At 40.6% G+C, this 17,639-nt stretch overlaps 1 protein-coding gene across 6 annotated transcripts in view; it reads left to right on the top strand.

Annotated features, from left to right (window-relative positions):
- SCHIP1 (schwannomin interacting protein 1) overlaps positions 1-17,639 on the top strand; it is a 174,433-nt gene that overhangs the window by 126,839 nt on the left and 29,955 nt on the right. For 5 of the 6 annotated variants that reach the window (XM_056849458.1, XM_056849457.1, XM_056849460.1 and 2 more), the window contains one exon: positions 13,475-13,593. In XM_056849458.1, coding sequence (XP_056705436.1) covers positions 13,475-13,593 — 119 coding nt within the window. Of the gene's footprint in view, positions 1-13,474; positions 13,598-17,639 lie in introns of those variants that run through there. The other variant, XM_056849462.1, reaches the window with a different exon arrangement.

Here is a 17,639-nt window from a genome sequence, read left to right as displayed (position 1 = left end):
GGGCGCGTGGGGACGGTGCAAGCCGCCGTTCGCCGCCCCGACAGCCAGCTGGGAGGCGGGCGGGCCGCACAGAGCCCGCTGGGCGCGTCGGGACGGCGCGAGCCGGCGTTCTCCAATCCGACGGCCAGCTGGGGGGGGCGTCTTATGGTCAGGTGCGTCTTATGGAGCGAAAAATACGGTAATATTGTTCCTGTGCTTTAAGTGCTACTATATAGTGGCATCTCATACACTTGAAATGAAATCCATATTACTACAGATGTTGTGGTTAGGGCATTTTCCCCAAAGTAAATTAATGTACAAAAATATTGACTTGCAATTTACATCACATAAAGTGAGGTACAATAATAGTTCAGTTTTACTTGGTCTAAATTTTAAGGCTTGTATTTGAATTTTGTTAGCCCACTTGTGGTTGTTTTTCTACTGTTGTAAATGCCAAACTGATGAAGTGTTTTATAGGGGTGTGCCCATGAAAATATTTGTTTCATGCCTCTAACCAAAAGTCCGTGTATGAAGGGGAAAAATTGAACAATACTACCCAATAAGAAACCTGCTGTGTCCATTTAATTTCGATATAGCTGCCACTGTGTGCATGTATACAATATAAAGCTCACTGTGAATGAATGCTGTTAACACATAAAGCTCATTTATTGGTAATATATGGAATAAAGCCATACTTTAAAAGGGTCAATAAAATTATCTTCTGATGTGTTATTGCTGCTGGATGAGCAATAAGCTAATGATCCTCCTAGCTTTTGTGAGACTCGGACTCTCCTTACTCATTCGGGCAAAATGATGGGAATAAGTCAGGCAGCATTTCTGAAACCACCATAAAAAGCAGCAATAAAAAGGAGGAGGCGGCAAAGCTAATCCAATAAAGTTTGTCTGAAGCACCACCGAGAGGGACCAGATCAAGAAACATTCTTGGAATAAAATATCAGGCTTTATAATTGCCTCAGTTCCAGGATGCTGCAGTGCTGGGTGCTTAATCTCGATGGGTAAATCTCATCTGTTTGTTTTTTGGTACTGTAGCTTGAATTGGCTCAGGGGGAGTCACAGTGGATTTATAGGAAAATGAGTTTGAGAGCATCATTACAGTTCTCGTGGTGTTCTGACTAGAAAGTCTGGGTTTGAATGTGGGAAATAGAGGTTTAAATCTGTGTTCAGTCAGTAGTTCACTGGATGACCTGCGTCATAGAATCATCGAGTTGGAAGGGACCACCAGGGTCATCTATTCCAACCCCCTGCACAATGCAAGAAAATTCACTACTACCTCCCTCAGTGACCCCTGCTCCATGCCCAGAAGATGGCCAAGATGCCCTCCCTCTCATGTTCTGCCTAAGTTCATAGAATCAGCATTGCTGACAGATGGCCATCTAGCTTCTGCTTAAAACCCCCCAGGGAAGGAGCACTTACCACCTCCCAAGGAAGCCTGTTCCACTGAGGAACTGCTCTGTTAGAAAATTCTTCCTAATGTCTGGTCCGACCTTCTGGGGCAACAGAAAACAAGCGTCCAACATTCAGAGTAGTTCAGCAAACTGTGGATGTGGAAAGAACTTCTCAGAACTTTTTGAGAGAACTGGGTTATTCCCAGAGATATGTCCTGGGGGGGAAGGATACCCCCAGAGCAATATAAAAGGGGTGGGGGAGGGCTGCTGCAGGAGAGGGAATTCCCCACCCCCATTGCATGTGAGGATCTTTTCAATGGGATCCAACCCTTGGTTATTACTTATTTGACAATGGATGTAATCCATCTCCCACTGAATTCAGTGGCAAAATATTGGGGCAGGATTGTATCCAGTGTGGATATCTCAGTGGCAGGTGGTACTGCTGGGCTAGAGCAGGGGTCGGCAAACCGCGGCTCTTGGCCTGTTGAGTGCGGCTCTCCGAACTTGGTTCAGAGCCCCTGCTCTTGCGCCCCTCGCGCTGGCAGCTGGGCTGCGGAGCCAGCGCACCTGAGAGAGAGAGAGCAGGTGAGCGGGCGCACTGTCTCTTCCCCCCCCCCTGCCGTGGAGAATGGCTGGGTCCCCCTTTCCCTTGCCCTCAATGGTTGGGAGGCTAAAGCCTCCCCTCCACTCTAGCCGCGCAATTGCTGGGCAGGCAGCTCGGCAGTTCCTGGCCCGCCCTGCCCGCCTATCAGCTGTTGGGCGGGGCAGGCTTCCTTTGGCGGCGCGTCCCTGGCAGCGGCACTGGGCCGCGGTGACCCGTCTTCTGCGGCGCCGACTCCTTTCCCCCGTCGTCTTCTGGGCCTGCAGGTCCCTGTAGGGAAGAGGCACACTTTGGAGCCAGCAGGGGTCTGGTAAGTGGACCTGGACTCCGAGGAGGGGAAAAAGTCCCCCTTCAGAGGCCAGGTCTACCTATTGGCTTCTATGGACCTCCGGAGGCCAGGTCTACTGCCAAGAAAGCCAATGGGTAGACCTGGCCTCCCAATGGGATTCAGCTGGAGGCCAGGTCTACCAACAGACTTTTATGGCAGTAGACCAGGCCTCCAGACGAGGACTCCGGACGGGGACGGGAAAATGGCAGGGACTTACACTTTAATTTTTATCAATAAATAAGATCACTATTAAGTATGATATCAAGTTTTATTCAGTGTACCTATAGTTTAATTAAGACTTCAAACTTTAATTAAAGTTTATTAAGTTAATAAACAGAGTACCTACCTATATAGTTTAAGTTTAAGAAATTTGGCTCTCAAAAGAAATCTCAATCGTTGTACTGTTGATATTTGGCTCTTTTGACTAATGAGTTTGCCGACCCCTGGGCTAGAGAAACCAATTCTGGTCCTTAGTGCAACGTGTATGGCATATTTGTTAAGTTTGTCCTGACCTTTTATGTTGTAAACATGTCGTGTTATTTCTAGATTGGTATCCTAGCTCATGAAGCTTGTTAGGCGAGCGGCTACCTTTGTTTTTGATGAACACAGTAGAATACTGTGACCTATAATTAGGGGTAAGACAGGTTTATGTCATGGAAATAATAATGCTGGGAACGTTTATTCTTGTTTGGGGGGAAAGGGAGGGCTGATATATTTAATTTGGTTCCTTGTATAAATTAAAGCCATCTGCGCTCAGTATTCTAAATAATAGTCCTCACAGATCCAGACACTGAAGGCTGGATCCAAAGGTCAGTTTCTGCTAATGGAAGACATTTCAGGCTGCAGATCAGAATTTTTCTGCCTCCCGCTGAGCTCCCCAGAATTCTGCTCCTGGGGGACAGAGGGTACCTCAGGAACAGCCCGATGAGAAAACTGTGGGTCTGTGAGTTAAGGTGGAAATCCCCCCTCCACTAGCAGAAGCTGACCTTGAAGCCAGCCCTCAGTCATTTGAGTATGGTTCATCTAAATACTGCTGTGTTCTGATTATTTTGCACACTGTCTTTATGTTCAGGTAGCAAGGCATCAGACCATTTGTCAGGTAGCAAGGAATTGCATTGTCAAACATTCATGACTGTTCAAACATTGAGGAGTAAAAAAAAACAAACATTGGTGATTAGAGCAATGCCCCAGGCAACAGCCTTATATTTAAATGTTTGGCCAGTACCTTTGCAAGCCTGTTATAATGGCTAGCGCTAACGGACCCTTAGACAAGTTGGCCAGCTTCCTTAATTGCTGTTTAAATGCCAGAGTCAGTAGCATAAACCCCAATCCTCCAGTATACGGGTATAATATTTGTGTGTCTAATATGCTGGAAAGATCCAGTGACCTCTGCAACCGCATGATGAAAAATGAAACCGTAAGTGTGTATTGTTTTCTTTCTTTTTTTAAAAAATGCAGAAAATGGTTTTCTAATCATGGCCAGGTTCCTTGCTGTGGTTTTTTTTTTCTTCCTGCAGCCAAAGGGCTACATTTGTTGCCCACCATTTTAATTCTCACCAACAATACCGTTTCTGCAGTCTTGTTACTTTCTGTTATCTGTATCAGTACTGTACCACTTGTACTTAAACTGTGATAGCACTTTAGTTAGGGTTGCCAACCTCCAGGTGGTGGCTGGAGATCACCTGCTATTACAACTGATCTCCAGCCAATAGAGATCAGTTCACTTGGAGAAAATGGCCACTTCGGCAATTGGACTCTATGGCATTGAAGTCCCTCCCCTCTCCAAACCCCGCCCTCCACAGGCTCCACCCCTAAGTCTCCAGGTATTTCCCAACCCAGAGCTGGCAACCGTATTGTTAGTTCTTCTCTATGCTGCAACGTGCTTGTGTTCATATTGTTGGGGAAATATGGCTGTCACACAGGCCACACAGATTTGCATGCAATGAGATACAAACACTCAGCATAGAATTAGGGCCCAGAATTGTGTATTCTTTTAACACAATGAATGTGATAGTTTCAAGGCCCAGTAACTCTACTGGGTGCACCATCTTACCTTAAAAATTTCATCCACAGTAAGAACACACATGAAATTTGGGGGTTTGTCACTGGAGCATGTATTAGGAACTGACCTATATATGTGCTTTCAGACACACCAGGCTCTGTAAGGTAGCTTACAGATGAACAAGATAGGGTGTGTTATTTTGCTTGAATGATATCCGAGGGGGGAGAGAAAAACTACAATTTTAGTCACAGTCTATTGCCTCACACAGTGGACAATAAAAGGAAAAGGCTAGGGAAACTTTTACGAAAAGAATGAAGTTGAAGGTTGTGCTGAGTAATATTTATAACTCGAGAAGCGGAAACTGTTGTTTGTATAAATGCCTAATTGATAAGGAAGGAAGCTCCCAATGGATAACAGTTTTAAAATGTGTGATTGCTTGTGAGCTGCTTAGTTGTTTTGGAGCTCTTTGGGTAGGGTTTGTCAAGGGACCTTAAAGCCAAGGTCCCAGTTAGGGGCAGGTCAAGCAAGAGGAAACCAAAAAGGCTGAAGTGTGAACCCTCATGCTCCAGTGTAGCACTACCACCAGCCCCATTTCTACCCAGCCAGCCAGAGATCAAGGCACAAAGCCTCTAGCCCTCCTGGCATTGAGATCAAGAAAGTCACCCTCGCAAGGTAGGACACTTACAAGGTAAGTTCCAGAAAACAGATAATCTGGTGGCTGTAGCCAATGAGGGCTGAAGTACAGGATTCAAATAGAAGCCTCTTGAATTCAAGAACACCACAAAATATAAGTAAAGTGTTTTATTATAAAATAAAGGGAGGAGAAGGAAAGCTGCTTTGAGACTCCTGTGGGTAGAAAAAGGAAAGCCATTTTGAGACTCATTAAAGGTAGAGAAAAGCGGGGTATAAAAACCAATTCTTCTTCTTTGAACCAATTTCTTGACTGTGGGTATTTAGAAGTAAAGATAAAAGAGCCTAAAAGCTTCAGTGATGGCTGTGCTGTTGTCATCCAGTGACAGTTGGTGACAGTTTAGTCATCTCTTGAAGCAGCTCCTACAATTTCCAGAGGATTCATTGACGGTTTGACAATGTCATGTGACTACTAATTTCCACTGAGTGAGCATCTTGACCATATTCCTGCAAGCAGCTTCCCAACAAGCAATTCATGGAAACAGTATTCATGGAGTAACCTTTTTAAGACCCGCTACAAGACTTTGAAAAATGAAATCTGTATCCTACTTCCTATTAAAGGCAGTGGTGGAAAGTGTCATCAAGTCACAGTTGACTTACAGTGACCCTGTAGGGTTTTCAAGGCAAGAGACAAACAGATGTGGTTTGCCATTGCCTGCCTCTGTGTTGTGACCTTGGACTTCCTCGGTGGTCTCCCGTATAAATACTAATCACAGCCTACCCTGCATCGCCTCTGAGATGTGATGAGAGCTGGCTAGCCTGGGTGATCCAGGTTAAGGCCTTTTTCAGGTAATGAGGTCAAAATACTCTGGTTCTCCTGTAATGTTTCAGAACTCAGTAGCGGGACCCTCATACTTAACAGTTCAGGCCTGTATAGATGACTATACTAACTGTAAAGATGCTTTGTGATTCAGAACTATGGAATATCCCATTGTGGGCTCAGTGTGATAAATTAACTAGGCTTTAGATACGAAAGCGTTAGTGCCCCTAACCTGAGCTGTGGCCTCTTGCCATGTAACGTACATTGAATTTGCTGGAGTATACTGGAATTCCAGTATTTAATTGCTCCGGCTCCCAAATGTACACTCTCCAAGCAAGCAGCATTGTGTACCTATGTATTTTTAAGAACTTCTTGTTGCTGCCATGGGCTTCTTAAAGCATGCTTCACCCCCAAACGCTTCTGATCTTTTCCTTTCATCCTCAGGAGCAAATGCCACTCTCAGCTATGTCAACACCAGCCAAACCACTTCAGATATAATTAGAGGAAACGAGGCATCTCACTTTGTGAGGTTCAAAGTTGGTGAGGCTGAGAAACTTTAGGTTTGATGTGGTTCATAATTCAAAGAAGGGAAGCAAGAAAAAGGAACAGTGACTTGAATGCCTTTTATACTTCAAAGGGTTTTTATTTAGATAGGGGTATTTCCTTTTTTAGTAGACCATAGTTGGGGGTTTTCTTGCAGACAAGTCACAGCTGGTGACCCCATAGGGTTTCCAGGGCAAGAGACATACAGAGGTGGCTTTCCATTGCCTGCCTCTCCGTAGCAGCCCTAGACTTCCTTGGTGGTCTTCCCTCCACACATTAACCAGGGCTGACCCTGTTTAGCTTCTGAGATTGGGCTAAAGTGGGCTAGACTATAATACGGCTGACAATATTATACAGAATTAACAGATCAGTTGGAACTGATTCAAGAAAATAGTGATATATCTAGAAGTATGCTTGAAGGAGTACTTGAACATATTATACCAGTGTAATCATAATCAGTAGTAGACAAAATAAATCTGGATCAATGGAAGAAGCAAAACTTGTCTTTGTTGAGAAGATTGTCAGCTGTCAGGATTTATTTATGTATTTATAAAACTTTTATAGGAATTTAGAGGATCTGATCAATTTAAAACAATAAGCAGAGAGATCTGGCCCAGGATATTATGTCATATTTCAGATGTTGGACCTCTTTGTGCTTGGTATACGTTTAAAAGAAGCCTATTTAAAGACAGTTTATAAATGATTATTTTCTCTTAAACAGAATTTACAAAAGAAAGAAGGTGGCTGAGGGGAGGCATGATAGAGGTCTATAAAATTATGCATGGTTTGGAGAGAGTGGACAGGGAGAAGCTTTTCTCCCTCTCCCATAATACTAGAACACGGGGTCATCTGCTAAAGCTGGAGGGTGACAGATTCAAAACAGATAAAAGGAAGTATTTTTTCACACAACGCATAGTTAAATTGTGGAACTCCCTGTCCCAGGATGTGGTGATGGCTGTCAGCTTGGAGGGCTTTAAGAGGGGAGTAGACATACATGGAGGAGAGGGGTATTCATGGCTATTAGTTAGAATGGATACTAGTCATGCTGCATACCTATTCTCGCTAGTATCAGAGGAGTATGCCTATTATATTGGGTGCAGTGGAATACAGGCAGGATGGTGCTGCTGCAGTAGTCTTGTTTGTGGCTTCCTAGAGGCACCTGGTTGGCCACTGTGTGAACAGACTGCTGGACTTGATGGGCCTTGGTCTGATCCAGCAGGGCCTTTCTTATGTTCTTATGTTCTTAAATGTGTTGGTTGTTGGAAATGTGCTAGATGTGATGCAGGTTTTCTGAATATGTGGTGGGAATGTCCAGAGGTAGTAGATTATTAACACCGTCTATGAGATAACTACCCACAATTGTAGGGAAGAGACTTAGAATTGATCAGATTGGGTATCGGGCCAGATTTGTGTATTAAGGGTTTATGATTAATATGTTTGTTGCAAGGAAAGTTGTATATGCTTAACACCGGAGAACGCGAAAGTTCAAAACATGGTAAAAATACAAAAAGATAGTTATGCTTGGCAGAGATGGAAACAATAATAAGATGAGTTTGAGAGCAGGAAAGAGAATGTGACTTGATATTCATTGCAAGTCCATTTTATTTTCCAGGACTTTTAATGGGGCATAGACTGCAGGCATCCTTGTGAGTGGGGGGGGGGTATTTGGGGTTTTATCTTATTCTGTTTGGTATTGATTGTGATTTGTAAGTGACCTTGAGATACATGGAAAGGTGGGATTTAAATATTTCAATTAATTAATAAATAAAATATTTGGTCAGACATGGCTAATGGTGGTCATTTATTAAAATAGATTTGCTCATGTGCTTTAACACACTGCAGTGTCTTATATTCAGTATAATATTTTAAGAATAGTTATTTTGATTCATTTGATAGATGTTTGTTCTTTGATGGTATATATACCAAGATCTTTTCCCCTTTATTTTTATGACATTGTAAAATTAAATAAATACATACATACATTTTATTTGCGGCTAGTATGCCAGATAAAACAGAAACTGACCATACAGAGTATATGTTTACAACCAAGGCCAACAAAATTAGGAATCACCCAATTTTACATTTCCACAGATTAAGGAAGTACATTAAGGCAACGTAGCGTCATTGCTACTGCACAGTATTTTGTGACCTGGGTGGTGATTGGTGAGCTATCTCCCAGCAGAAACCTTTTGGTCTATTCACCCACATCACCAGAGTCCATTTCCATAATCAAAAGGTCAATAATAGTAAAGTGGGCTGACTTGTAGAGGGTTGTAAAATTAAGATGCATCCATTTTTACCCTCTGTGTTAAGCTTCTGGTGTTGTGTAGTTTTAAACTTTTTATAGATTAATGTTCTTTGTACAGGGGGCTCATAAATACTGTGTTGTCGTGGGAAGAGTATTGGACTTAGACCAGGAATACTTGCAGTGTAACCTAAGATGAATTATACCCTTCTAAACCCATTGACTTCAGTGGGTTTAGAAGGGCATAACTCTGTTTAGGATTGCTCTGTCATAGTTGTTTCCTGTGTGACTGACTTCTTTGTATCTTTACCTACTCTTCCACCTGACATTTTCCAAAACGTGGTGTTACAGAGGATAGCATCTTCATTGCACTGTAATAGATTAGATGGGGAAAAAATCTAATATGGGGGGAGGGAGTCCACTGAGGTTTCCTTTTACATTACTGCAACACTCCTGGCAAAGCGAAAACGAATACACCAGCTTATTACGCTCAGCAAATGTGCTTTTAAAGTTATTGATTTTTTCCCTCGCATTGCAGTTTGGTTGCCCATGCCCTTTTTGAGACAGAAAAGCTATCTGCCAGATGTTATGAGGCTCCATACAATGATGAAGATGTTTCTTAGGAGGGGGAATACAAAGCGTTTGGATAGCAGTAGTAAGCTGGTGCAATCACTAATGAGTCCTGCTAATACAGATGGAGCTCAATGTTATACATTTGGATTTAGGTTAAGATGGGGTTTACTGTTATTGCTTCACATCAGACTCTGTGATGTCCATTTCTAACTGTTATAAAACAGTGTTAGCATTAAAGCTTGTTGAGTTTAGCAATTGCATTAGTACAATTTGGACCAATGTTTTTGTAGCCAAGCTCTCTCCAAGCACCAAGTGTCCAATCTTACAATTAGATATGCTTGGAATCAAACCAGGCCTTCATGTGAACCAAGTATATGGTGTAGACACTTGCGGTACCTATTCGGTTTCTGAGAGTAATGGATTGCTCCCTAGAACCAACTTCTAGAGTTTACAGAGGCTGATACCTTTTTGTCTTTGTGCAATATATGTTTTAAACAATGAAAAATTGTAAATGTGCTTAATTTTCCATAACGTATGACCTTTGGATCTTTCTGTCTAACAATGTGAATGAATTATGCTAATCCTGAAACTTTAGCATATATACAAAGATTTAAAAACAAACTTGGTGATTAAGAGGGAAATATTTAAGGGCATATTTACAGACTTTGCAGTGATACCCTCTTCTCAGGGATCCTGGGAACTTCAGTTCTATACTGAACTAGCAGTCATGATTGGAGAATTCTCACAATTCTCAGGATATTTTGAGGGAAGCCATGACAGTTATTGTGCCGTAAGAGAGTATTATGGTTCTACTGTAGATATGACCTTGGAGTGCAAGCATCAGGGACAAAGGGCATGAGGAATCTACAAAGGATGAAATACAAGAAGCAATAATGAAACAAAAAACGGACAAGACACCAGGACCAGATGGAATTACTGCACTATTTTATAAAACATTTAGTGACAATTTAGTGAACTTTTTTGTATTACTTTGTAATACAATTTTGGATAAGGGAGCATCCCCAGAGACTTGGTCACATGCATTTATATCGTTGATACCTAAGGAAGGAAGAGATCCAGAAAAAACTTCAAATTATAGACCTATCTCGCTGTTAAATGTGGATTATAAGATTTATGCTTCGGTCTTATCGAATAGGATAAAGCATTTTATTAAGGACCTTATACATGAAGACCAAGCAGGTTTTGTTCCAGGAAGGCAAATTAAAGATAATATAAGAGTTTTATTAGATTCATTGGAATATTATGACCAGAATATTCAACAAACGGCGGCCTTTGTATTTTTGGATGCAGAGAAAGCCTTTGATATGGTCTCATGGGACTTTATGAAAAAGATATTGGAAAAATTAAATTTTGGAGACCGTTTCTTGAGAGGTATATCGGCCATATATACATCCCAACAGGCAAAAATTCTGGTGAATGAATCGATGTCTGACAACTGCGCAATCAAGAAAGGAACCAGACAAGGATGTCCTCTGTCTCCATTATTATTTTTATTGGTGTTGGAATCACTATGCTGTAAGCTAAGGAGTATGGATGACATTCGCGGATTAAAAATTAAAAAACATGAATTCAAATTGAGAGCATTCGCGGATGATCTTCTGTTAATCTTGGAGAATCCAACACAATCAATGAAGATACTGTTGGAAACTTTGGACGGTTTTGGAAATGTATCGGGATTTAAAGTTAACCAAGAAAAAACAAAGACAATATTTAAGAATTTATCAGAAACAGAACAGGAATTTATATCATACACAGGTTGGGAGAAGGCTAATAAGATCAAATATTTGGGAATCTGGATCTCTGCAAAGAATAAAGACTTGATAACCAATAACTATCTTAAACTATGGGACAAAATAAAAACTGATATGATCATTTGGTCAAATAAAAAATTGTCACTTTTGGGACGTATATCAACAATCCAAATGAACATTTTACCAAGGATGCTTTTCTTATTCCAAAATTTGCCTATAATATCACATGTTAAATACTTTGATACCTGGAGGAAAGACGTATTAAATTTCATCTGGCAAGGGAAAAACCCGAAGATTGCTTATAAACATCTGGTGGACTCTAAAGTTAGAGGAGGTTTAGCACTACCTAACTTTCAACTTTACGCTGAAGCGGCCGCTTTAGTATGGCTAAAGGACTGGACTTATCCAATTCGCGTTTGTTAGATCTTGAAGGTTTTAACAATATAAGTGGATGGCATGGCTATTTATGGTATGGTAAAATTAAGATACAAGCATCATTTCGTAACCATATAATCAGGTCCTCCTTATTTCATATATGGATGAGATATAAACATATTCTTGAACCAGTAACACCGATGTGGATATCACCTCAAGAAATGTTGACATTACGCCCACTTAGATTGGACAAATTTATCACCTACCAAGAGTTAATTAACTGGGAAGGAAAGAAAAGCTCACTAAAAGACTTTCAGTTACTTAAAGACGATTTACAATGGCTTCAATATCATCAAATTAAATCAGTATTTACACAAGATATGAAGAATGGATTCTCTAAAGAAAAATCATCTTTTCACAGGATGCTATTAGATAATAATACTCAACTGATTTCTAAAATGTATAATCTTCTTTTAACAATTTATTGTGAGCAGGAAATAATCAAACCAACAATGATTAATTGGGCTCAAACTGTGGGACATGATATTGCTCTAAACAAATGGGAAAGACTATGGGCGAAAGACCTGAAAGGGATAAATGCGCAGTCAATTCGAGAAAATATCTATAAAATGATGTATAGATGGCATTTAACGCCTAAGAAGATTGCAAAGATCTACAAAGTGACATCCCCTAAATGTTGGAAATGTAATAAAGAAGTTGGTTCTTTTTATCATATGTGGTGGACTTGTGACAAAGCTAAGGATTTTTGGGATATGATTTATAACGAATTAAGACTAATAGTACAAAAAAACATACCCAAAACACCAGAAATGATGCTATTAAGTATGATACCTGATGATTTATTAAAACACAGGACTTTTTTGATTTACGCGACTACAGCTGCAAGACTGCTTTATGCAGCAAAATGGAAAGGGGCAGACACTCCTGGGAAAAAAGACTGGACTATGAAAATGTTTTAACTGGTGGAAATGGCAAAACTTACAGCTATTTTAAATCAAAAAGACAATGTTCAATTTATGGGGGAATGGGAGGCGTGGATGAAATATTGTGAATATGAACTAGGACTGGGGAAAATGGAAGAATACCTTTTAATCTGATCTAGATGACATTGTTAACATAAAGAAACGTAATCAATTATATTGATAGTATAATGTGATTGAAACCTAATTGAGATATAAGAATAATTAAGATCAGACCATATCACGATGGGATAGAATACTTTATTAAGAGGCGGACGGAGGTGATGGGGAAGTCAATAAATTTTCCTTTATTTTTTATTTTTATTTAGCACTTAAACAATTATAACAACATTACCTATGATTTAGTTTTTAAATACTACGTATATTGTTGTTTGTTAACATGGAAAATTTATATTATAAAAACCAATAAAAAAAATTCAAAAAAAAAAAGGGACAAAGGGCATGAGACTGGGCATAGAAAAGGTGATAAACAGGAATTGAAGGAGTTTGGAAGGAGCTAGGGAGCCAGTGGTGAAAGATGTGGAAAGAAGGACAATTATTTACTAAAGCTTTTCATGAGTGATTTCATGATTCAATATTTTGGTTTGAAAACTTGTTCTTTAAGCAGATTGCAGCAACGATGAACTGCAAGTGCTGAATTCTCTGTGGCAAATATTTAATGTGTATCAATACAGAACTCAGCATATCCCAGGTGCCAGGGTGCCATGGCGCCTAGAAGTTTCATTGTGGTTCCTAGTAGTTTTCCTCAGTTATTTACTGTAAGTGCCTCTTGATGATTCTCAGAAGAGATGTACAACACTCATTTAGGTGGATGATAGAGGTTAGCTTTTTGTTGTGATTACAAGTAGGGTTACCCCCATATTAATTTCTACACTTCAATGTTTGGTTATAGTTTTGAAAAAATTACAAGCAACTGTGAGGAAATTAGGATTAGGTTTTGTGGTGGCAATAATCAGGAAGTATAGTTACTAAAATATAAAACCTTGAAGGCTTAAATATTTGGGGAGGCTGCTAAAGCTGAAGAAAATTGTCAGTGTCCTGCATTAATGAAATTTGAACAGGATTAGGGGAATAAATTATCTCCTTGCCAGGTAGGTGTCATGACTCTGGGTCTGCTCCTCTTTAATATTTTGATGTACTAAATTTACAAGAAAGTGGTTTGTTGGCAATGATAATTGTTTTCTTCTGCTTTTTTCTAGGCTCAAAAAAATGAGAGGGAGTCTATCAGGCAAAAGCTGGCGCTTGGAAGTTTCTTTGACGATGGCCCAGGAATTTATACCAGCTGTAGTAAAAGTGGCAAGCCAAGCCTTTCTTCTCGGTGAGTGAAATACCACTGAAAACATTTCTCACTTTTATTGCTTACATGTGGCATAATATCGAAGAGTTTTGAAGTACATATATAAATGTGAGGTCCAGGCTTTAGCAAGTGTGTGGCTTTTATCTTCAGCATCATGACTGTTCATAATGTAACTACAAAGAAAAAAATCCTTCAGCTGTGCCAAGCGTGATTTTCGTAAGCCATGCATTTTTGTAAATTTCTAGTGAAATCTGTTTGTTAGGGTTATTCATCCTATGAAAGTTTGAAATTGCCATATCCACCACCATGTGGTTTGCCTGCCCGTACCTACTTTTTGACAATTCCTCACCTCTCTAGAGCCTTTTTTCTAGCTAATTAAACGCTGACCATTCAGTGGTTATGCAAGGCAGAATTCGGAATTTACCATACTCAGAAAGGACTTGTCCGTGCTCTTCTGGCTCCTTGACTCATTAGCTCATGTGCTCTTGGAATGCTGTTTCTGTGAGGACCTTAGAGCACGATATATATCTCCTCTTTTAATACATAAATCCAGTGCCTCTGTGTCTGATATAATGCCTTTTTTATTAAGTGATAGGGATCCTAAGGCTACATTGGCAGTGGCAAAATTTATCTGAGTCCTTATATCCCTCAAACATTAGATTCAAAACTATGCTGCTTAAGATCAATGGATCAAGGAGCTTCTAAGGGATAAAGGAAAGGAAAGGAAATTGCCATATTATCAAGCAGGAGCATTGATCCATCTAGGTCCAGCTGGTAGTCGATCTCCAGGATCTCAGTCCAGGGGCCCTTTCAAGTAACTGCTACCTGAGTTCCCTTAACGGGTTGAGTCTGGGACCTTCTGCCTACAAAACACATGTTCTCTCACTGAGTTTTCTCCTCCCCTCCCCTTGATGGTTGAATCAGTTTTTGAATGTTTCCAAAGTTCTGTGTGAATGTCATGCTTACTTTTGCTTCTGTTACTGCATGTTTTCCAGAACTGTCTACAACTTTAATAAGTGTTAGGGAACAAAAAAATTGTATTACCCTTTTCCATAAACCAGCTTCAATTTAGGAGAGGTGTCATATAAATTGTAAAAATAGGTCAATAAAAACGTATTTATTTATTCGCTTTAGTTATAGGCTGCCTTTCTTGCTGAGATTCAAGGTGGATTGCAGGATATAAACAGTGCAGTCAGGCAGCATAAGGCAACCTATGAACCATGCAATAAGACTGTATGTGTTATGTGCTGTCAAGTCACTTCCGACTTATGGCAACCCTATGAATTAATGACCTCCAAAGCTTGCACAGGTCTTGCAAACTGAAGGCTGTGGCTTCCTTTATTGAATCAACCTATCTCAGGTTGGGTATTCCTCTTTTTGTACTGCCTTCAACTTTTCCTAGCATTGTTGTCTTTTCCGGTAATTCTTATCTTCTCATGATGTGACCAAAGTACAACAGTCTTGGTTTGGTCATAGCTTTTAGGGAGAATTCAGGCTTCATTTGATCTAGAACCTACTTATTTTCAATAGGACTAAAATAACAGCATTAGAGGACAATGCAAAAAAACAAACCATCTAAGGTAGGTAAACTATAAATAACTCAGAAAGTGAATTACAAAGGTAAAGACAGTGCAGTAAAAACAGGTGCTACCTTGAGTAATTGTTGCAGTGGACTATTCCATTATAAAAATGCCCTCCTGGGCTGTTAATTTTACTACAGTTCTGTGTGTGTCAAGTGCCGTCAAGTCACTTCCAACTCAAGGCAACCCTATGAATCAATGTCCTCCAAAACATCCTATTGTTAATAGCCTTGCTCAGGTCTTGCAAAATGAGGGCCGAGGCTTCCTTTATAGAATCAACCCATTTCATGTTCTGTCTTCCTCTTTTTCTGCTGCCTTCAACTTTTCCTGGCATGATTGTTTTTTCCAGTGACTCATCTTCTCATATTGTGACCAATAATCCCTTTTTTTAAAAAAAATGCACTCTTGAACATTCTGCACATTTGGGCAGGTCATTCCACCAAGTGGGACCTACCAATGAGAATGCACCTGAACGGGCAGCAACTAATCTTACCCATTTGCAGGGTGGTACTTTTAGATGGCATGACGTAGCATAGCTTAGTAGGAGAGGCAGTCCAACAGGTATGTGGGTCCAAGGCAATTCAGAGCTTTGTCTGTGATAACCAGAACCTTAAATTGAACTCAGTAACATAATAATTAAATAATAGTAATAAATAAATAAATGCTAAAGGCATTTAGAATGTTTAGGGTATGAAGTCTGGATACTGACTGAATTATCAACATATGGAAGCCTTTTGATACCTACTTTTGGTTACTTATCACAACTCATGTAATAGAACCCCTGCTGCTAATAAATGGGATTGAGTTGTGAATCATAGAATCAGTTGGAAGCAACCTCCAGGGTCATCTAGTCCAACCCCCTGCACAATTCAGGAAATTCACAACTACCTCCCCCCCACACACCCCCAGTGACCCCTACTCCATGCCCAGAAGATGGCCAAGATGCCCTCCCTCTCATGATCTGCCTAAGGAAGTTCAGAGAAATTCCTCTGAGAAAACAGCACCATGGTGGAACTGTTACCCTATTACAGCATGCTATTGAAAGTTGGTGTAACTAATGCTATTTATGGTAGCTCCACCCATTTTTAAAGGGAACCTGTCTCATGAGGGGATGTTATGCAACCAGGTCTAGGCACGCTTACTTGGCAGTAAGCCCCAATGAGATCAGTGGAGCGTAATCCCAGGTCCGTGCGCAGAGGATTACAGCCATTCAATGACAACATCGGTAGCCTTCACTGCCGGTATTGGACTAGATACAGCGCTCTTCCAATAAATCTACCATATTCCCAGAGTTTGAATTTGCTTTTCATCTTAGGAGTGTCTCTGGAACAAGAAAGTGCAAGTCATCGACTGCATTGATTTGTTAGTACGGAGGAAGGGACATATTTTCATTCAGCAAGGACCTTTTCTTTTTGTATCTGATGTTGGGTTTTTTTGGCAAGAAGCATACAAAGCAAACAAGTCGGTGCTTCTGCTATTTATGGGTATGGGAGGCATCCTCCAGCATAAAAAAAAACAAAGAATTCTGCGAATTCATACTAAATTTTGGTAAAGGGAGTGGCATGTGGGGAGAAAAAATACAGTGCAGCAGCAGCAGGAGATGCTAACCCCTTCTTCTGTGGGAGGTTGCTTCTGCTCTTGACTGAAAATGGGTGGTGAGAGTGTATGGGAAGGGGGAAGGCATTCCCTTTCTACTCATCCATGCTGTGCTTTAATTTAATTTCTCATTCCCCATTTTTTTAAAACAGACTTGGCAGCAATCTGATTCTGACACAACAGGCCTGCCACTCTCACATCCAGCTTGTGCCAGTGCATGAGCAACCAGAAACTCTCTGTTCTCAGGTTTCCAAGGTTTCTGTTGCAAAACATATAGTCACATAAGTAACGTAGTTGCGCAAATGGAGCCATAACTGTTCCACAAGGCAGTTTAAGGAGGCTGAAACAGCACACAAGGGAAGTCTGCAGCCCCCTCCTGCCCGCACAGCCCAGTTGTGAGAAGAGCACATGTGAGACTGGAAAGCACAAAATTCCCACTGAATATCTGATTCGGAGCCCAGAAAACACAATGACTTCACGTTTAAATTGGCCTTGTATTTCAGGATACAGCCCCGTGGCACAGAGTGGTAAGCTGAAGTACTTCAGTAAGTACTGAAGTACCAAAATGTTGTAATAAGTAAGAACATTGGTCAGTCATGCTGGAAATTTATTCTGACATAATGTAAGAACAGAGAACATACCTGTGTGAATGGTAAGCTGCTACTGCCAACCAGAAACTTCCTTTTAGTGGAGAAGGCAATGAGAACAGAAGCAACTTTGGGGAGGGGGTGTTGGTCAGTATTTTGCAAAGAGCCCCTACCATATTAGACTTGGTCACAGCTATCATTGTGTGGTTGTAGGAGCAATTCTAAGCAGCTCTACTCAGTAGAGACCCATTTTCTTTATTGAGGCTTATTCCTAAGTGTTCTTAGGATTGCCACTTGTAAATAT

The sequence above is a fragment of the Euleptes europaea genome, chromosome 5 (genome assembly GCF_029931775.1).
Source record: "Euleptes europaea isolate rEulEur1 chromosome 5, rEulEur1.hap1, whole genome shotgun sequence".
In the NCBI taxonomy this organism is placed as follows: Eukaryota; Metazoa; Chordata; class Lepidosauria; order Squamata; family Sphaerodactylidae; genus Euleptes; species Euleptes europaea.
The sequence above is the reverse complement of the archived record's forward strand: the minus strand, read 5'-3'. Positions and strand labels throughout refer to the sequence as shown.